The following is a 21,877-nucleotide window of genomic DNA, read 5'->3' on the forward strand; positions in this document are numbered from 1 at the left end:
CTTGGAAAGCAGTCCTTCAGGAGCAGACTGCCCCAGGCACAGTCTTGCATTGTCCCTGGGATCACAAGCCCTGGTAGAAAACTTGCTCCAGCATGGGCTAGTCTCTCCACAGGTCCACAGATCTTGACAGAAGTCCACAGGGGATGGCAGAAGCTCCAACATGGGTTTGCCATGGGATCACAGGCCTTCTTTGGGGATTCACCTGCTCCAGTGTGAGCCATCCACCACAGGCTTCAAATGGATCTCATGTTCCACCATGGGCTGCAGGTCTTCACCACACGTGGCAGGGGAACATCTGCTCTGGTGCCTGTGGCACCTCCTCCACCTCCTTCTTCACGGTCCTCAGTGTCTGCAGAGCTGTTTCTCACAGAGTCACAGAATATGCTGAGTTGGAAGGGGCCCACAAGGACCACGGAGTCCAGCTCCTGGCTCTGCACAGGACCATACCCAAGAGTCACACCATGTGCCTGAGAGCATTGTCCAAACCCTCCCTGAGCTCTATCAGATTTGTGCTATGACCACTACCCTGGGGACCCTCTTCGAGTATATCCAACCTAAACCTCCCCTGACACAACTCCAGGCCATTCCCTTGGGTCCTGCCACTCTTCACCACAGAGAAGAAAGCAGTGCCTGCCCCTCCTCTTCCCCTCATTAGGAAGCTGGTAGCCACAATGAGGTCTCACTTCAGTCTCTTCTCCAGGCTGAACAAACCAAGTGATGTCAGGTGTTACTTATAAGGCTTCCCCTCGAGGCCCTTCACCATCTTAGTTGCACTCCTTTCTAATATGCTTTCTATGCTTTCTTTCTAATAGCTTTAGTCTTCTTCTCTCATATGTTTTCACTCCTCTCTTGGGCTGGAGGTGTGCAGGTTGTTTCCTCCCTTCTCAAACAAATGACCCCTGAGGTGCTACCATAATCACTGATGGGCTCAGCATTGGCCACTGGCAGGTCCAGCTTGGAGTCATCTGGCAGGGGCTCTGTCAGACACAGGGGAAGTTCCTGGCAGCTTCTCAGAGAGCTCATGAGCTCCTGCAGCCTCCCCATGACCAAAACCTTGCTACACCAACCCAATACATTTGGACAAGCATATAATCATTACAAATACACTGAATACCTGTTCCTCTGGTCCCTGTTCCTCTGGTGTTACAGGGCTGTCTTTGGCAAATAACACTAAGAAGCCCTTGAAATGGCTGCTGCCTCTGGGCAGTGACCCCAGTTTGTGCCCAGCCTCCTTTGTTCCATGGATGTTATCACATATGTGCACCTACTACTTCTCATTCTCAGAACAAAGCATCGTAGCTATACAACAAGGGTACATTTTGCAGCCAGAGTCAAGGGCAAGTCCTATCCTCTCACCAACTCCTTCATTTGACTTTGGTGCTCTTCAGCTTCCTGGCATACAGGTCTTCTTGGGGGTGGATACTCAGGTGCTGTGGCCAGTAGTGGTCAGTGCTGGGGAACAGGGATTAATGTTTCTGTTTGGAAAATAGGCTTGTGAGTAACTGAGTAGTAACTGAGTTGAATCAGCACCCCAATTTGGTAACAGGAGGAGGGGTGAGGGCTCGGGCTGGTCCACGGTGAGTTGTTGGAAATGTGGAAGCAATCCTTACTGCCCGAGTCCATGAGGTCACCTTTCCTGCAAAGGGGATATTTCACCCCTAGCTTTGTGGCGAGCAACTCAACACCAGGAGCCTTTCTCCGTTCTCCTTGCGAGTACCACAGATTTCTGAGGTAGCTCCGGGCTCCGTCTGTATGCCAGGGCCCCAGGACAGGTGCCAGCAGCCCAGCGGTGCTGAGCGACGGCGTGGGTACCGGCTTTGCCCGTGGGGCCGGCCGTGGACAGGGACAGTGCCGGGTACCACACCCGCCGCGGCCGGGGGGGCGATGCGGGGTCCCCGCAGCCGTCATGGCGGGCGGCGCGGGGCGAGCGGCGGCGGCTCCAGGCGTATCAGCGGGAGTGCGTCAGCGGCGAGGGGCGGGGAGGCCGCCGGGGGAGATGATATCAGGCGCCGGGCAGCAGGACCGGGCGAAGTCGGAGGTGAGCGGGGGTGTGCCGTGAACGCTGTTAGGGAGCCCGGCCGCCTCCGCCTCCTTCTCCGTTTATCCCCGCGCCGCCGCGGCAGGCTGCCCGCCCGGCCGGCTGAGGTGAGGCGCGGCGGGGTGTCGCGGTGACCTGCCGAGGGTCCCGCATCTCCGCAGCCTAGCCGGGCCCGGCGGGGCAGGGCGCGGGGGGCGCTCGGCGGCGGCCCGGGGGCGCTCGGCGGGAGGCGATGGGCGGGCTGGGCTGGGCTGGGCTGGGCTGCCCGCGGCTCCGCGGCCGCCCCGGGCTCCAGGTGTCCGGCCGCATCCCGCCCGCGCCGCCGCCGCCTCCCCCCGGGCGCGCTCTCCCGCCCCGGGCAGTGCCCGACCCCGCCGCTGCCATCGCGGGCGGGCAGGGCCGCGCCGGGCCGGGCCGGGCCGGTGGGCGGAGGCGGCTCGGCCGGGCCGTGGGACCGGCCCGGCTCCCCCGCGGCGGGCGCCGGCCGAGCTCGACCCCCCGAGCTTCCCCCGGCCTTGGCGGAGCTTGCGGCGCGCCGAGTTCGGTGTGAGCTCTGGCCCAGACCACTCCGTGTTGGCCAGGACCAGCCATCTTTTGTGGGGTCTTCTATTGTAGCGTTGAAATTTACGTGTCGTAGCCACATACACGTGTAAGAGCCATTTATACATCTATACACCTCTACGCATGTATGAAAACAGTAATTGCAATGCTACAGTTGCTGTCTCCCACAAAGATGGCTGTGTGTGCGTGTGCAAATACATGTGGACACACACAATTGCACACGCACTCACACTCTTCTGTTTTCCTACATGTGATGTGTAAGTCTTCTGCAGTTTTATTTTGAGGTAGGGTTGGTTCATTCCTCTTAAAACATAGGGAAGCATCTTGTCTAAGATATCCATTGACGTAGCACGGCTATCCTGCTTATGAGTGTTAAATGCTGCCTGAGGAAGTGGATTGCACTGAGAGCTAGAGCAAAAGGTTTTACTAGCATTAATGGAAAACAAAATATATTAACTCACCAATTTAATACATGTATTAATGCTTTGTTTAGAGGAAGAGATTAAAAAATTGTCTTTCAGCTCTTCTGAGCTGTGGACTTTTCAGTTATTAATAATCAGAAATTTAGAAACTTAACCTTTGGTGTGGAGACCCTGTTCAGCTGATACTTGCTTTTTTGTGTACGTGCAACACAGGAGGAGGGAACTCTTTTCTTGTTCTGCATAATTGCATTTACTCATTTTATACATTGGACTGTACCATTGGTCATAGCCTAGTACAAAGCTCACCAGTTTGTATGGGGAATAAGAATTGTGTCAGAGTGATCATTATAATAAAATCAGTGCTGCCTCACTGGAGGACCTATAAAAGATTGCTGCAGATTAGAGTGACCGTGGTTTTCCTCCTCCAACAAACTCTATAGGAACTGAGTGCATCTTCTCTCCGTTTCCTCAACCACATTGGTACCTTTTCTTGTTTAATTGACCTTCTCTAGGTACCAAAGAACTTGCCTTTTCTCTTGGTGGCTAGTGAAAAAAACATTCATCACCTGTTTCATAGTGGAAAAATGTTAGGGCAGAGAATGATTTATGAAATTAATGTTGGAATTCAAGTGTTATTAATGTCAGCGAGCATCTCAATTTCAACACTGTTTTTTTAGAGCCACTAACAGAGGCAGGTTTTAAGTCCTTTCCTTGTTTTTCCTTCTCCAGTCTGATGTTCGTTATGATTTTCTTTATGCAGAATCAAATGTTTTACAGTGTCTTTCTTTCCTGTTGTGCAGGATGAGTAATTAAGATGGGATTCTACTGTATGTTTATAATATCTCTTTAGCAGTGTATGATCCAGAACTCTTTTTGGAGTGTTATATAACTAGACACTTTACAAAATGAATTGGAAAATACTCTTAATTTATTCAGTATGCTCATCAAGGTAGATAATATTTCTTTGATTTAATAATCAAAAAGGCGGAGGTTTATGTGTTTGTGCAAGTTTTTTTCCTTTTTTAATGTCTGTTAGTGTTGTAAAGATAATACAAAATTATCTTGAAGAAAGCTCTTCTTATCTGCAATTCATATAAGCACAATTTGTTTTAAATAGTTGTACTTGCCTATCTAGTCCAGTGCAGTCTTTGCTAGTGAAAGACAGAGTTCATTTCTGTACTAAGGCTAACACTTATTAATGCTTTTTTTTTTCATGTTTATGCAAAATTACTAAAGGACAAACATGAGATTTGATGATTCTAGAGAAATTTACCAGAGTAGAGATGCTCTTCCATTGTTTTACGTTCTTAGATATGATAAGATTTTATATCAATCTCTATTTTCTGTCAAGCAATGAATATCAAGTAGTGGTGATCATTTAAAGCTGTTGCCAATTATGTTTCTAAACTGCAAGTACAAATGTGGCATTAGAGCTGAAGTGATGTCTACTAAGGCTTATTTTCACATGGGCATTCCTTAAATATTTTTCCATGCAAAATACCAGCTTCTTGTTTCCTCGCAGATAAATACTTTACTCCTGACTCTCAAGATTGTAACTTATCCTTCACATTGTATCAACTATACATTCCAGAAAGCCACTGTCATCCTTTTGTCTGTGAATGTTTGGGGCAGCAGTGGTAGAGGTGTGCGCTTCCCTTTGGAACTGCTTTTGTCAGTCAAGGTCTCTCAGATAAACATTTTGTAACCTGTTGAAAAACAACAAAAATAATTTTCTCACGATAGAAACATTTAAAAAAAATAAATTATTCAATCAGAATTCGACCCTCCTGTCAAACTTATGCTTCCAGGTGGTGCAGTGTGGATTAAACAAGTCTGAGTGGAAAAGCCTGCTCTAATGTATTTCCTCTACTGCATTGTTTTAAACATAACCAAAATGGCACATGCAGTGTCTTTGTAGCTATTCTCTCATACTTTTGCAGTTTCGTCTGCTACTGCTGATTTTTTTTTCCTGAACAATGGGATGTGACAGCATATATTTATTTGATCATTGTAAATTTAGTTGGTGTTCTCTAGTGACTCTGAGATTTCAGAGAAGCTTTTAAATAGCTTGCTAAAATATGTAAAAAATCCTGTCCCAAAAGAGTCATGAGCTTTCAAATCTTTACTAAAATCCCAATAAAATTAGTGAGAACTATCAGGACTAACATATCTGTTTCTTTGCCTTCAAAGTGAACTGGAAAACTTACTATTGTTTTGAATTATAAGTTTATAAGTTCCAAATGATTTGTTGAATTGAAAATCTAGGAAAATCCATTTCTCTGCATTGTATACTGAACTGTATGTTGTACAGTTATTCAAAGTAATAGTTTTGATTTTTGTTTTCAAATCTGAGCTGTCTCTCTGTCTTTTTTTTTTTTTTTTTTTGTGCACATTAACATTTTGTGTCAGAATACTGTAGGACAGGGCATCTCTGTAGTCACAGGGCTGGCATCTCTTGCCACTGCTTATGATTAGAAATTTTTTATGGACCAGGATGAATTGAATTCACTGTTATCCTTTCTTCTAAGCTTCATCAAAACATGTAAAATAAAGGTGGTTAATTAGGTTCCTTTAATTCTGTGGATTACTGAAGGGAAAGAACAATCAGTGAAGGTGTGGTCTCTGCCGAATCAGTAGCCCCTGAGGCAGTGCTAGAGGAATACACCCAGTTCAGGAGCTCTGGTGCAGCGGTGGCCTTTCCCCAGCACGGAGAGTCGGTGAACTTCGAATGGTATGAAATGCTGTCTTCACCCTAGCTGCCTTCATGCTCCTAAAACACCAGGTGTAAAAATGTGAAGTGTGCTTAAGTTAGCAAGTGCTTTGCTGGAAGGCCAGTCTTTTTTCTAGCTCTTTTGCGGCCAGCATATTCTGCAAAATAGAAATGTTTCCTAGGTTGAATAATACTCCTCACAGCTGTTGTAGAGTTATGCAGCAATAACCATAACTGGGGAATTTGAATAATTTGTGAGTTGATAATGATAAAATAGTGGGGGATTTTAATAGTAGCAATGTAAATGTTACTACAGTGCAGCACAGACAACTTTATAGGATTATAAAATGTTGGAATAATTTATTTCTTTTGATACCTCAACACTGGGAGTTTATGTTGTCAACATTTAGTCTGAAGCTGCAGAAAGGAGTTTTTTGAAGGAGCGGGACATAATAAGCTGATTCCTGGCAACTCCTTCTTAAGCTGAGCACTGATTTAAGGTAGTATATTGTGTCAACAGTATGAATACTTTTTTCTACTAATACTAGTACTTTTTGTTGTTGGGGGTTTTGTTTGCTTTTTAACAAAGTACAGTAAGATGGTATGTTCAGAAGTACGAGTAGCTTACTTACGTTATCCAAACCCACCACTAGCAATCAAGCAATGTCTGCATTTCCAGAGAAAACAAGTAACTGAAGCTTTTAAAGCAGTTTGTTTGTTTGTTTTTTCAAGACTTCAAGTACACCTGGATAGCCTAGGTACTAGAAGGTGTAGCTTAGAAGTTGCAGTCTTACAAGCATGTATTACAGTGAGAAGCAGGGGAAGTGCAGTGTGCTGACAGAAATTTGTGAGTTCTTGGAGTGTCAGGATGATTGCTGATGGAGATGAGGACAGATGACACCAGGGAGGAGGTTGTGTGTGAATTCCTTTCTGCTATTAGAGACATTCTTGCTGAAGTTTGCAGACATAGATCTTGAGTCCTGTAGCAACATGTTTAGTGATACCTTGTGGATTCACATTAATGGATGGGTTTTTATAACATGGTTGTCATGGGTTGAACAAAACCAGCAGTGGCTATACCCAGACAATTGTGGGAAACAAAAATTAACCATCCACAAGTATAAGACTACTGAACCAAAAGGCAAACACAGAGCTGCTCAGGAATCAATCTACTAAGGATTTTGTTAAATATTTGTTTGGATGACAAGGAAGAATGAACACTGGGGAGAAGAGGTTCATTTTGGGGAAGAGAGACATAAGTCAGTTGATTCTGTCAGTCAGAAGAGATCCTTGATTCTGATTTTGGGCAATGAAATATTCTTTTTGATGTTTTATTCTTCCTTTGTTATGGGAGCAGGATTTCTACACAAACAAATACCAGACCTTCCTAACCTTTTTTTTTTCCTACTAGCTGGAGCAGCTTACAAGATGTCTGACTCTTTCCTAGCTTTTTATTGTATTGATATGAGGCTTGCATATTATTTTACTTGTTTATTTTTCAGAGGAAGATTTGCTTCTAATTTTCTAGTTTTAGTCCATGTGTGCCTTTTTTCCATCCTTCTGAAGATGGGATGAGGAAGATAAACACAGTTGCTGCTGACTACAACTGACAGAGCTAGACAGAGACAGTCAGTTTTTGTGGCCTTTGTAAAGCTGAGGAAGTAAAGGTGCTGTTTTGCGTGGAAATATGGGGCCACTTACAGCTATTACTGTTTTTGTGAGAATTGTCTCTGTCACCTGGGAGGATAACTTGTAATATCTTCCTAACATGACTGGGCTCAGACTGGGACTCAGTAATGACTTCCTATCTGGTCTGTGGCCCAAGCATGTTGTCTAAATCCTTTGTTTTTAGACAAAAATGTTTTTGATATGTGTGATAATCTTGATTGACATAGGATTTTCACTTTAGCTTTCCTTTGAGAAAGGCAAGGTAAAAGTCTTTCTAATTATCTGTGTCTCTAGTTCTTTTGGAGTCATCCCGCACTGTTTTGGTAAGTCCACAAACTACGTTGTGAGTATGCCTGTGAAGTTCATCATTTTGTTGTAGTTCATCATTTGTTGTGCAAAGAGACTGAAAAACTTGCTGTGGTTGGACATTGAGCACAAGTAGCAGGTAACATTCAGAATTTGCTCATGTTAAACAGTAGTTTTTTAGGCATCTATCATCTTCTGAAGATAATTGTAGTATCTTCAAGATTCTAGAGTTGGATTGGGAATTTGGAGATAGCTGCCTATTGACTTTCTGGGAAAAATATAAATTTTTGATCTATGATGAGGTTTAAATACTCACTGCTCCAAATGTGTTATATTTACTGTCTTACTGCTTTCAGAATTCTGATGCTCAGGCAGTTGTAAATGGCCCATAGGGCCATACAATGAGAGTCTGAAACATCTCTGGTTTGCAAGGAAATTTTATGGTTGGCTGACAAGGATCTCTTGTTGCAGCCTTGTTTATTTGCAGTCCTGTGTCCAGGAACATCTCATATTAATTCCTATTCCCCTTTCTTCATTTTCCTTTGAATCCCCCACAAAAACCAAGGCAGTTGCTGCTTTCTTAGTTGTGTGCTGTTTTCTTAGTTGTAGGTCTCCTGCTGCAAATGACATTAAAAAGTAGGCAAAACCAGCAAAACCAACTACAGGTAATTTAAACAAGAAAAAAGAGATTGCATACTACTTAACTGTTGAATTTTCCTACAGCTTGTCTGCTGAAAGCCAGACTTGATGTGGCATAGTTGTAGTTCAGACAACTGTTTTAGTAACTCCTTGGGTATGGAGACTGTGATTGCAAAGATTAATCACCGGCTCCTTGTTGTTAGTAGCCGTAGACCATCACTTGAATTTCCATGTGGAATATTCTCGAAACAGCCAGAGAGAGTTGCTGTTCTTTGGCTGATGAGAAGTAACTCATTAGACTTTGCTAACATGTATCTATGATTGCTAATCTAATCTGTGCAGCTTTGACGTCTGCCCCAGTTGTGGGGATAGGGGATAGGACAGTGCAGCCAAGCATTTTAAAAATAGATGCAAATGTGGACGTAGGGTGACTGCAACTCCAGTCTCACTGTGCTGTTAGATTAGTGATGTTAGGCTTGATAGTCCACCAGCTGTCTACCCAGATTTGGTGGGTTTTGTTGGCCCTTTTTTTTTTTTTTTCCCTTATTGTGTTAAAAAAAGAGCTTGCTTTATTGTCCTTATCTCTGAAATCACTAGATATATTTATGAGATGGTCCTTGCAAGCCTGTGGGATAATGTTAGAGGAGGATATGAAGGTTTGAAAATGGAAGGAGTTGCCAAGAAATGTGGGTTCCAAGTGGGAGCAAGAGTTAATCTATTGATATCAAGCAGCAAATTAAGCTTCAGAATGTTGCCTTGTTACGTGCCTGGAGAAGCAGGAGGTAGACCTATGGAAATTACAGCAGATGAGCAGGAGTAAGAGTAGTGTGGCTGTGTACGTTCCAGGTGGCCCGTCAGCCACCTGTGGAGAGAGGCTGTGGGGGCTCTAAGTGATGAGTGCCATAAGAAGGTCATAAAGGTCTTTGGGAGCAGATGGTGTAAGGCCTAAACTGCAGAAGCAAACTTGGAGGGCGCTGAGGATGGAGCTGGAGAATTGCACACCAGCAGCTTCAAACTGCTAAGGCATGGAAGGGGGAAAGAGTAGTGACCAGAGAGGAAAGGTGGGTCATTAGGGGTATCTGTGTGGAGTTTGGTGTTATTTTCCTAGCTCCTAAACAGGTTTGTCATGTAGTGAAGAGAACGTAGAGGAAAGTGGGAAATTAGAAAGTAGAATGAGTGCTGAGCAGTGGAAAGATCAGATAAATGTCAGAGAGAGGCAGATTAATGAAGTAATAATCCCACCTGGCTGTATCTTTGTCTTGTTAATTATACATGTTAATTATTTTCAAACACAACTAGAATGGTTTTCATTTTATGTATGGATATAGTCACCTTGAATTGGAGAAGTTGAAAGGGGAGGCATGAAAGTTTTCTTTAAGAAAAACTAGTTTTCAAAATTTATTAATTATGTTTATTTTGATCAGTCTCAAACACAGAATTTTAATTTAGCATATGTCTAGCACATTTTCATTGCAGGAAATACTTGTGCACATTAGTTTCCAAAACTCCCTACTGAAGGAAGTGTTCTTCAAAAAACCAGACAATGTCATTAAAATGTGAGACTGTAGAAAAATGTAAATAACTAGTCAGTAGTTTATATACCTAAGTAGCTTGTATACTTAGTTGTTGATTAAATAAGCTATCTAATATATTATCTAATTTAAATCACTTGAGTAAAATGCCAGTGGTGTTACACAGGTGGCTGATTTGGCATATTACTAAGAACCTTACCTGCCTAAGGTGGGTTTGAGAGAGAAGTTGCATTTCTTCTTGTGATACTACCCTGTCACCTTTAATTAAAGAAATCAGATGCAAGATTTTTTGTTACTTTGTTTTTGGTTGTTTTTGTAGTGTTTTTCGTTTGTTTGTTTGTTTGTTTTTTAATGTGGAGGACTCTTCGTTTTTCTGTCCTTGTTCATGTTTCGTCTGATAAGCAAGTGTTCAAACCCAGCATTTAGAACTTCTGACCATAATTCTTGCTGAGGAATTGAATCCTGTATGTAGATTTCACAATTTTGTGCTATACATGTAAGTTACGTTGTGTGGCTAATTGATGAATGGAAAGGATTTGTGTTTTTTGTTTGTTTATTTGTGTTCAAATCAACAGCTTTGATTTGTGTGTCTGATAGAAAACCAGAGTTGCATAAGCTGCTTCAAGGAGATTACGGGTAATGTGGCTGGCATATTAATCCAGAGATCCTGGTTGATGTTGACAGCAATTTCTAGACACTGCCGTGTGTTTCCTTAAGAACTTTCGATATGTGATTTTGCTGGGCATGAATAGATATTGTTTGGGGTTTATGTTACTATAACATACACCCCAAACAATATCTATAAGATTTTATAAAAAAAATCTTATTTTGTCTTAAAAAAAAAAAAATAAAGAAGCCAGTGCAAATCTATCTGAGCTGTCAAGAACTTGTATATATTAGCTTGTATTCTCAAAAAATGTGAACAAAAGCTATACTGCAGGGAAATATACCTTAGTGCTAATGTGTGGATCATGGTTTGAAGACTTGTTGTCCAACCCCCAAATTTGTGATTTAAGCCCTAAGAAAACCTACCTCTAAATAGGTAGTTATTTGAGTGAGAAAGGCTTGAGTTTTCTATTCAATGTGGCAGATCAGTGTATAATGGTTGCTGCTTCAAGCTGATACAGTTTTCAAGAAATCCTAATAAAAATTCTGTGGTTTAAAATTTTAACACCTCTTCCCTGCGATGTGTTCCTTTTCCTACAACCAATGTATGTAGCATTACAGATTAAAATTAATAGAGTTTTAAGAGATAGGAATGTTTATAAAACTCAAAACCTTTGTTACAATAGTGGTCCAAATAGCTAATTATGAGACAGGTTTTCTCTATGTATTTCAATTATATTGACTCACGATAAACCAACTGTTCACTCTCTTAGACATACTTAAATGACTAATTAGCACAGGTTTAAAATTTACTTATTTTTATTATAGAAAATGATGAACTTTTAAACATAAGTATTTCATAGACTCTGTAGAAATAAAAAACTTTAAAAACAACTTATCTCAGTTTAAAGTGTTTGTTGTTGAATAAAGAAGAAACAAAATGAAAATGGTGTGTGTATATAACAGCTGGTAGTAAAAGCAAAGAAACATATATGTAATTTATCTGTTAATAGAATAACTGATAAGACAGCTTAGCAATTCTAGTAGCAGATGTGATGGTTTTGTTTTGTAGTTGAAGCCAGAAGACTAAAAAGACTACTTTTAAAAAATTTTAGATTTTCTTACAACCTTTATGTAGTTTCACCGCTTTCACCAGATGAGTAACTGGATACTGCAAGGTAGGAAACAAAGCAAAGTGGAAATGATGCTCCTGCTGCTCTGATCAAGGTCGTTGCTGCTTTGGTGCATCGTCAGTCTGGGCCTGGAGCCTTGCCAGGGACTTCTGCAGCCCTGTCTTGGCTTTCTCTGGAAGTGGTGTATGTGTGGACATATATACCTGTTTAGTTTGGTTTTTATGTCTCTTCCCATGATGTGAGCCTGGGTGTAGCTCACAGCTAGTCTGGGAGGTTGTGGCATGGATTATATTTTTAAAACAGATGGTTTAAGGTGTGTGATGATTCATTGGAAGTGCATGGCAGTCGTTGAGGGGTTTGGTCATCTGATGCTTCTGCACTCGTTGAAATCAGTCAAAGCTTGGGTTGGACGTTGCTGCAGGTTACTTTTTGTGTGAGTGAGCCGGTGCTTCATCACAGGACTGGACTTGTATTTGTATCCTGCAGGCTGGGTCTAAGTTGGTTTTCCTGAGTTAGCAGCAAATTTTGCAGGTCATGGCTTGAGCACCCTGACACCTGTTCTCTAAACTGCAAATCACTATTTTTAAAAGCCCCAAACAACTACGTAAATTTTAATTATTTATTATTAAAAACAAATTTAAACCTGAAGATTGTTCACCTGTATGATTATTTGTCCCAGTTATTATATTATCTTGAAAAGGTCTTGGCTGATGTTTTATAATTTCTTTTTTTAATTATTATTTTATTTTTTTTAAGGAGAATGAGTGGTTCAGGTAAGCTGTGCAGTAAGTAACTGAGTATTTGTATTTGTCAAGTTTTGATACAATGTTCAAGTATGTCATTATCTCAGTAAAGTATTTCTCACGCTGGTCCCTCTGAGGTAATGATTATTTTGTGTTTTGTAGAGGAGTTCAGGCAGATCACATAACATGTCTGTGTTCACATTAAGTCTCTGCTACAGCTGGTAATTTCTCTAAATCCTTATCTGTTAGCCTAACTCCACTTCCCCTGAGTTAAAGGCACCCAAACCCAATTTTAAGCTGTACTTTAGCCCTCTGACATACTGTAAGAAATAACATAGCTTTTGGGTTATTATCCTTCTGCAATTTTGTGTCATTCATTATTGAGGAGCTGCAAGGAGATGAACAGATCTCTTGATTCCTGCTCAAATCCACATGTAAGCTGGAAGCTGTGTGTGCTGTGCACCTCTCATGCACTCTGAGATGAAATATGAGTTATAATAGATATATAATAGATATAATTTATAATTAAACTAATTTCCAATGTCACTCACTTATTCCATGGCCTTTCTTAGCCATAGTACTAATAGTAATAAAGATTTTGTGAATAAAGTGCCTGTGTTGCACAGGAATGTGTTCACTCATTCTGTTAAATGTGGTTTTTGTTGGCATTCCATGAATTGATCTGTTACCTTCTGGTGCTGCAGCTGTTCCTAAAAAAGGACGTGCCATTCTTCATGTAATAGCTTGCATAATGCTGACAAGGGAGACAGTCATACATTAAAGCAAATATTATTCATGTGAGTTTATGACACAAAATCATTAGTATTATTTTGTTAAATTATATGTTTTTGAAGAGTGTAAGATTTATTTTCTTTCACTTGAAAAATGAAATGCTCAAGTTGTCTCATTTAAAAAATAAAATTAATTTTCTTTCTTCCCCTCCAAACATACTCTTCTAATATGCTTTTATGTACAAATGTACATACAAGCATATTATGTACTCATGATGAGTTTGGTTGCTTAGGGCTACACTGCATGTGCTCAGTCAGCCTGACTGTGTGCTAACCAATTGGAATGGTACCCCATGAGCAGAGCATGGTCGTGCAATGTGTGACAAAGATCTGACCTGACAGTTTTACAGTTGTGCAGTGCATGGAGGTTTAGAGCAACAACAAGGGGCATGAGGAACTCCACGGTAGAGACCTGTGCTGCTCCTGCTGCCTCTGCAACAAAAATGTGTTAATGCTGTAGTCAAAAAAACCTGAAAAGTGGTTTTCTCCAGCCCTTTTTCTATATCCTGTTTTACTTGAGACTGGCTAGATATGGAGCCATCTGTATTTTTACTTTGTTCAACATACACGCTGTCAAACCAACTGTGTTTTAATGAGAGACTAATATTAATTCATTACTGTTGGAAGACATTTCATTTGTCTTTGGTAGGTTATTTTGCATTTCAAATTTGAGATGCTTGCATTTTGTATTGTGATCTAATTCCTTATGCTCTGCTGTAGATTGGCATGGAACATTCTTCTTTCATCACTTAAGCTTTTATTATAACTTGATAGCTTTGTGAATTTGTGATTTCTTCAGGGATGTAGTGAACTTAAATGTGAACTATTTCTGACCTCTTCAGCACAGAGACAAAATACGTCACACAAGTGTATGAGAGTTTGTAACTTTACATAATCTTTTTTACATGCATGGTAAAAAAGATTAATGTTTATTTTGAAGGGATGCTGATTAGGTTTTCCTTAGTTTAGTCTTGAAAATTTCTCTGTATTGCTTTCTTTTGCATAACATGTTCTCTGTAAATGCTGCAAAGGAAAAGTCAAAAGTGACTACTGGGAGTTGAGAGCAAATAAAATCTAAGTGTGCCATGAGAAATTAGGTAGCCCAAATAGCAAACAGAAAAGAGGTGTGTGAGTGATTTTTAGGGTAGTTTAATGAATGCAGTAATTAGGCTTTTTTGCTTTTAAGCAAAGATATGGTTGCTGCTTTTATTTTCGTAGTGGTTGGAACTCAGATAATCTATTGAATTTCTTATTGCATGTTTTCTGCTTTCGTCCTTCATTGTTTTATTCCAAAAAAATGTCAGGAATTATTACCTAGAGGCTTAAAGTTGTAGCTTCTGGCTTGTTTGTCTGTTTGCTGTGCAATAATGGAACCTCAGCTCAATTTCTTTGTTAATAGCAGAGTTATCTAAGCACTTAGGGTAACCCCCCTCTATTACTAAACAAATACCTTTCTGCCAGCATACAGAAAATTCAATTTTGTGGTTTTCATATACCTGTATTCCTTCACAGCTGAATTTATCTTGCCTGTTGCAGATAACATGGTTGCAAACCCTCATCCTCTTGTAGAAGTAGTCTCATATGATCTTGTGCTCCTCCTTGTTTTGTCTTGCAACATGCTTAGCAGCATAGTCTGTGCAGAATTGCTGGTGTGTTTGAGAACTGTCATATCTGCAGGCAAGCCGTATCTGCTAGAGATATGGAGGCTTGTGGTGGGTGAATTCCACCCCTGACAGCAGCTCCTTTGTCTGCTGTGCATTGCTGCTGCACTCAAAAGCATGCACCCCTCACCTTTGGCTCTGGAAATCAGTTTGCTTGCAAACAGGAGGGGCTGGAGGAGTTGACTGTTAGCAACGGCAAGGGCAGCCCTGAAACGTGGGAAGAAACAGGTGGAGAATTACAAGATGCAGCGAAGTATCTGACAGGGTCAGTGGGCAATAGTAGAAGGAATGTGAGAGACTGGAGAGGAAGGCAGGAGAAAATGCAAATAACAGTTGAGGAGAAGGAATTAGTTGAATTTGGGAGGAAATGGCTCTGAGGAATGCATGTGTATATCTTGAACAATAGCATTCATGGAGAGCATTAGTGTTTTCATCAGCAACAGTGTTAAGGGCAGCAGTTGTAGATGCCAATGAAGTCATGTCCAAGTTCCATTTTAACAGGAGAAAACAATCTCTTCTGTAGAAGGAGCAGCCTCTTCTCTCCAATCAACAGCATATTATTGCTGTTTAAAAACCTTCAAAATGTAGACTTCTAATTTCTACTGATTGAGTCAGAATAAGATGTTTTTTTCACCCTTGATTTACCTGTGTCAGTAGAATAATGAATGGTGGATAAAATAGACGGACTGAAGGTAAAGAGGAGAAAAAAATCATTGCACACTAAGGTTTAAAATAAAATTGAAAAATAAGCCTCCATTGTGAAGACTAGGAATCATAAAACTTATATGAAAACTTCTGTGTTCAGAAACTTGTGTGATGGGTTCATGGGAACTGAGAAAGAGTAAAATCCCTGTGTTCCTCCAGAACACTGGAGAAGGTTCTCATGAACTTGTTTTTGTGTTTGTTCAGGCTTCTGAGATTATGAGTCATATCTTTAAAGCAGCTGTGGGGTATCTTTTCATATATAGTTTTATAGAGCTGGAAGAACCTTACCTGAAGACCACGCAGTGGATTCCAGGAGCTCTTGTTCATTTTAATTTCACACTGTTTTGACAAGGAAAATTTGAATCTAAGAGCTTTTAAGGAGTTATTGCCACTATGGTTTGGCTTCAGTGTTATAGTCTTGTCTCATCATCTCCTTAAAGTGTCTCTCTTTAGTCTGTTGTGGGCTCTTGTTTTTAATGAGCTTGTGTAAGTTTCTGTTCACAGCTGAAATGCTTTTGGAAACAACCATCTGTTAAGAACACTAACTGGCCAGTTGATGAGAAAAATCCTGAGCTATGTTTTGGTTTCTTCAGAGATCGATTTAAATGCAAAGTCTCAAATTAACTCCATCTTGTTATCATCTGGGTAGTTTACTTTTTTTTACCACCTAGTTGTAACATGACTGGTGACATCATAAACATCATCTGGGAGGGAGATATAACCAAGTCTACCACCTCAAAGCAGCATGTGCTTGTGCAGCAAACATGGGGCTTGTATGTTGGAAATCTGCCACAAATGAGGTCTAGGGGGATCTTTAGGCTAATCTCATTCTTTTCTGTTTATGAGCACAGATTTGATTATTTTACAGACGGGGTGTTACTGGTCACCATCCTAATTAATTGTAAATGCTGGAGCATTTCTCTTTTCTGTCATGGATGTAGAGTCAAAAGCAGAGTGTGTGTCTCAAAGTACCCACATTAATAATGTTGCTTTATTTCTCAAGAGCATGTCATTCCCTGTGGATATATTGAACAATTACAGTCATGAGAACTTGGAGAACTCAGCAGAGAACTACCTCTTTGACCTTCGGTGGAGGAATCCAAACGCTCCTGAATTCTTTTCTCTGCCAGACCACCGCAAGGTAAAAACCAGCAAATACTGTAGTACTGGTGTTCTTAATATCCTTATAGATCTAAAATTTAAGATATCTAGTCCTCTTGAATTTCAGAAGTATTTTATCAAAGCTTTCATATTTTCCAAATTCAAATTTTTTCACTTTGTAACTGGGTTTAAATCTGGGTTTCAGTTATTGTGTGCTGCTTCTAGGCAATGGATCTGTATATAAAGAGCAATTTTAAAAAACCTAAAAAAACCCAACCTGACTATAACCTTAAATTTTCAACTGATGAATCAAACTTCATGCACTCTCAAAAACCTGTCATCACTAAGGGGTTCATGATTTACTTAAGCTAACTGGCTCTTTTTTATCTCAGTCCTTCAGTGTTCTTTATGTTTGGGTTCAAGTTTTGATTAATAACTTCACTAATCTCAAAAGGTGGTTCTTTTTTCTTTGTCTGAGATATCCTGCACTGTTACTAACCTCTAGTTGAGAAAAGCTGTGACACTTTTAGGTTTTAAACACTTATCCTTTGTGATGAGTTGGTCAGTGTTGGTTCTGTCCAGACAAATGCTTTTATTAGAAATAGTACCAATAAAACCAGCAGTGTGTATAGTTTTAATGTAAAGTAAGTGAGCTGAGAGGATTTTCTGTGGGATCTAAAGGTCAGTGCCACCGATTCCTTGGCAGAATCAGAGTCTTGACTACTTTCCTACATTTATGCAAGTGCTGTATGCCTAAATAATTGCTTCTATTAATGTCCTCATTTGTGACAATGGCATGTCATAATCTTGTTAAATTTGTTAAGCAAGTCTATCTACCACACCATTAATGTCTGCCAAGTTTTGTATACATTAATTTAGTAATAGAAGCATGTGAATTTAAATATCAAAATGCATTTCCACAGAGTTACGTGATTCCTTAAAAGAAGATTTATTGACCCTTCCCATATTCTTATCTGAGAAGGAATATCAAGTAGGCAACTTCAGAATTTCTAACATGGGTGTAACTTCAGGGAACAAAACCCTTTTGAATTTGCCTTCCCACTGTAGCACATTAGAACTTGTTAACAAACACAGTTTTGCTGTGCCAGCTTGTTTCAGTGCCTGACTGACTGCCTCATTCTTCTGTTGGCTTTGACAGCTTGCACAGTTGGGACTGTTGAAGGGAACTTAATGCTGGCTCCTTGCACACCTTACTTTAGTTGTGCACACAAATGCAAACTGTCAGCAGAAAAGAGCTGTACAAATTACTGTAGCTAAATCTGCCACAGCTTGAGAGTCAGAGCTCTTTAAATGCAGTGCAGTTTGTCTTTAGGAAGATGTGGAAGATGTGTCTAAAGAAAGGACTTAAAGAAAGGCTTGTCTTTTACAGCTAGCTGTTAAGAACTTAATTTTTAATATTCCTCTTTTTTACCTTGATAAACTCTCTGTATTTTACTACTGTTGTTTTAGCAAAAGTCTACTGAATTATTGTACATTCTTCTTGCAGGTTCCTATTACCTTGACATCTGTGGGCTTTGTTCCTCTTTATGGTAAAGAGCAGACAAACAAAGTTCTTGCACTGTTTCCACCATGGGACCAATTCACAGGTTTAATTTTAAGTTTATCTCTGTGTTGCCTTTTTTTATTTTTGTGGAAAATGTGTGTAACCAGGCCCTTGCTCATTTCATGCTACTGTAGCCCATAACTTTTCCATTGTACATTTATTGTTCCCTGTCTTTTTGTTCACATACTATTATTTTTTGTTGTATAGTTATATACACAAGTGCTAGAACTTCACACACTAATCAGATCAGAACTGGACCCATTGAATTCAAAAGATATGTAGCAAAATAATTTGGTGCTTGTCTGGACCATAGTACAACATGTATCTCTTGGTCTCTTTATGTATGCTTCACCTCTCCAAAAGGTATTTATTGAACGTTCTTAGAATCCATCAATTTGCACATGAATTTAAATGCTCTTTTTTAATAGTGATTGATCAGAGTTGTGTGTAAATTTGCCTTTAGCTTGAAGTCCTAGCATAGCTCTGGCTGAGATGATGGGTTTTGTGATTTTCTCCTCCCATTCTTCCTCCTCTTCCAGCTCTCTACATTTCCTTCTTCCATTTAATGCCATGTTTATGATTGCCTAGTATGCCACAAATGCCTATATATCATACTCTTCCTAACTGCTGCTCAAATGGCAGCCTTTTACATTCATCTAACTCCCTAAAACTTGCACAGTTTCAATATTAATATCTATTAGCCACCCACTAGTAAAATACATGTACGAGTGAGACTTACTTTGACAAGCAGTTTTTAGTGAAAGATGTTTGAGCACAGTGTTGAAGGGTAGTGCTTTTGTCTGAAAAATGGTTCCTGTATACCATATCACAAAAAAAAAACCCAAACAAACAAACAACCCCCCTCCTCTAGTGTTTATTAGACTCAGTTATCAAGAAAGGTTTCGGACCAGGGAGCATTTATATGGGTGAGGTGTACAGTGCCCCATTGGTTGTGCTAGGGTAATAGGAGCTACATTAATATAGTGCCATCTAGAAGATGCCTAATGTGATTACTACATTGTTATTCCTGGGTATTTAGCAACTTTAATGAATATGTTTCTTTTGGAATAGCAAGAATCACTAACTTTGTATTTCCCTTGTTTCTTTCAAGCTGTAGCCCTGTATCTTGCTGACCAGTGGTGGTCAATTGATGACATTGTGAGAACATCTGTCCCTGATAGACAGGGGCTTCATCAGGTAAAGCGCTCCAACATTCACCTAGCAATAAATCCTATACTCCAAGATAATGGTAAATAGATAGTGTGCAAGATATTACATGTTTTAATTTAATTTGGAAATGACAGGACTGTTGCAAGGGAATAGAGGAATAGATACAAGGGGGAAAGGAACCTCAATGTGAAGATAGTCTTGAGCAAAAATGACCTTTGTAGAGCAGCTTCAGATGTAGACAACTTAGATGTTAGCTGTGTTACCATTTCTTTTCTTTATTCTTTAGAATATTGTGATCTGGTTGTGTTGAAGCATCTTGGTAGAATAGTGCATTGTACCATAGCAGTACCTATTGATCTTATCAGGAGACTAGTAAACTAAAAATACTGTCAGGAATGTGTTGACAGAAGCAAGTTGGAGCTGGTGGCTTGCAGTGGCAACACGTGAAGTTTGGAACAGTAAGTTGCCTGGTATCTGCTTTATTGCCCATCATTGACCTTTGTTACCATTGTTTAACCCTGTGTAGCATGGAGTTTTCTAAAACTGGAAATTCCAGCAGTGTAATTTTTATCTGCTCATGGAATCTAGGCATTTGTCTTTGATTTTTGTGATTTTTAAAGTTTTCTCTTGAGAGTTTGGCATGTAGCCTGGCTTTCCACATAATTCTTAATGGTAGGAAAATCAGGAAAGCTGAGTCTTTTACAAGGGAGGTAGCTGAGACTAAGCATTGGAATAGATCATGGTTCCTCCTTCCTTCACAATAAGTAGAATAGTGGTGAACTCATATTTCATATATAAAAGGAACCCTGTAGGATAGACAAAAGAATATTTAATTCCTTTAATTAATCCTTTAATAAAAAGGATATTTAATTCCACAGAAACTGTTGTAACAAGTTTTTTCACGGCACCGTGTCCTCTGCTTGCCACTCTATCAGGAGTGATTGAGTGTGCCAAGTCCTGCCACACTGAGGCTCATCATTTCTCCTTTGTAAGACTTCAGTTACCTGCTAACCTGGGAATTCTGAAGCTGGTGTACTGCTGTTGTGCTTGTTGAATGTTTAAGTGCAAGTATAGGTTTGAGTTAGATCATAATATTCTCACTCCACTGCCCTTCTCACAGATTTTACACATTGGATTGGAGTGACATTGAAGACATGACATATCCTCTGTGGTTGTGATTTGTATTTAACCTATAACTTGAAGTTAACCTATAACTTCTGAGCATCTTCTGCCTAATAACAAACCTCAGAGAGTCATCCTGCTTTAATACTTACAGCCTTCCCTTGAAATCTGTCTGCAGCTGTGTTAAATAAGGTCTCTCATGTATGGGTATTAACTAATCTGACCAATCTTCTGAAATGTTTCTTTTTGTGTGCCTATAGGTGAAGTCTGTTGGAGAGAGAGTTGTTCTCTATGTTCTAAATCGAATTATCTATCGAACCCAAGAAATGGAAGGAGATGAGATCCCATTTCTTTGTCATGGTAGCAGCCATTATGCTAAGATCATGTGGAAAAAGGGAGAAGCTATTGGGTTCTATTCTGTTAAACCTAAAGGTAGAACATTTGAGGGTTGTGGGATTTGGGAAGTAAAGGGGAGGAGATAGTTTGTTTGAAGAATATTGTATTAGTAGGCTTTATAAGCCTTTCAGGCCTAATTGAATTGGTGTTTTCCTGCACTCATAAGAGATCAGATGGCTGTTAAAATCTCTAGCTGAAATAATTACATGCTTTAGCAGTATAAGCTCTTCATAATTACAAATTCTATTTAAAACTAAGAAACTTGATATACCCGACAGCATTTTTTCTTCTCTAGCATGATTGTTTACACTTGGATTGAATTTGAGTTAGCAAAATGGAAGGCTTGAGTTAGCAAAAATGGAAGGCTTTTCTTTCAAAAAATTTTCAAAATTTTGCCCATGTTTGAGTGTGCGTTGCATTCTCCAAATGAGTAGCCTATGTATGTGGAAAAGACCACTCTGTAAAAATGTTTTAAGGAGTGGTGGAGCTCTTCAAGCATCCAAGAGGGTACCCAAGTAATATAACCTCTCTGCTCAAGTTTCTCTTGCTTGAAAAATGAAAATAATAATAGACTCACAGAATGTTTTTGGTAGGAATGGACCATTAAACACCATCTGGTTCCAACCCCCCCTGCCATGACCAGGACTCCATCCTGGAGCCTGGCATGAACATGGGGTGAGGCATCACAACTTCACAGTTTGAACACAGTTTGAACATCCCCTTTCAGGGATGGGGCATTCATACCATCTTTGAGCAACCTGTCCCAGAGCCTCACCACCCTTGCAGTAAAATGTTTCTTCCTACTACTCAATCTAAATCTACCCTCCTGTGGCTTAAGACCCTTTATCCTATCACTAATGACCTTTCAAAAAGGCCTTCTGCAGCTTTCTTGTAGGTTCCTTTCATGTGCTGAAAGGCCACCATTAGGTCACCCCAGAGTCTTCTCCAGGCTGAACAGCCCCAGCTGTCCTTATATGAGTAGTGCTCCAGCCCTCTGATTGTTTTCATG

At 40.2% G+C, this 21,877-nt stretch overlaps 1 protein-coding gene across 3 annotated transcripts in view; it reads left to right on the forward strand.

The window, feature by feature from the left end:
* The first annotated feature begins 1,909 nt into the window (after window positions 1-1,909).
* The window catches only part of FAM169A (family with sequence similarity 169 member A), a 38,419-nt gene continuing 18,451 nt past the window's right edge, over window positions 1,910-21,877 (forward strand). For 2 of the 3 annotated variants that reach the window (XM_064736201.1, XM_064736200.1), the window contains exons 1-5: window positions 1,910-2,038; window positions 16,519-16,656; window positions 18,124-18,223; window positions 19,292-19,377; window positions 20,733-20,904. In XM_064736201.1, coding sequence (XP_064592271.1) covers window positions 1,997-2,038; window positions 16,519-16,656; window positions 18,124-18,223; window positions 19,292-19,377; window positions 20,733-20,904 — 538 coding nt within the window. In that variant the 5' untranslated portion in view covers window positions 1,910-1,996. The other variant, XM_064736202.1, reaches the window with a different exon arrangement.

This window comes from Zonotrichia leucophrys, chromosome Z (assembly GCF_028769735.1).
Source record: "Zonotrichia leucophrys gambelii isolate GWCS_2022_RI chromosome Z, RI_Zleu_2.0, whole genome shotgun sequence".
Taxonomy (NCBI): domain Eukaryota; kingdom Metazoa; phylum Chordata; class Aves; order Passeriformes; family Passerellidae; genus Zonotrichia; species Zonotrichia leucophrys.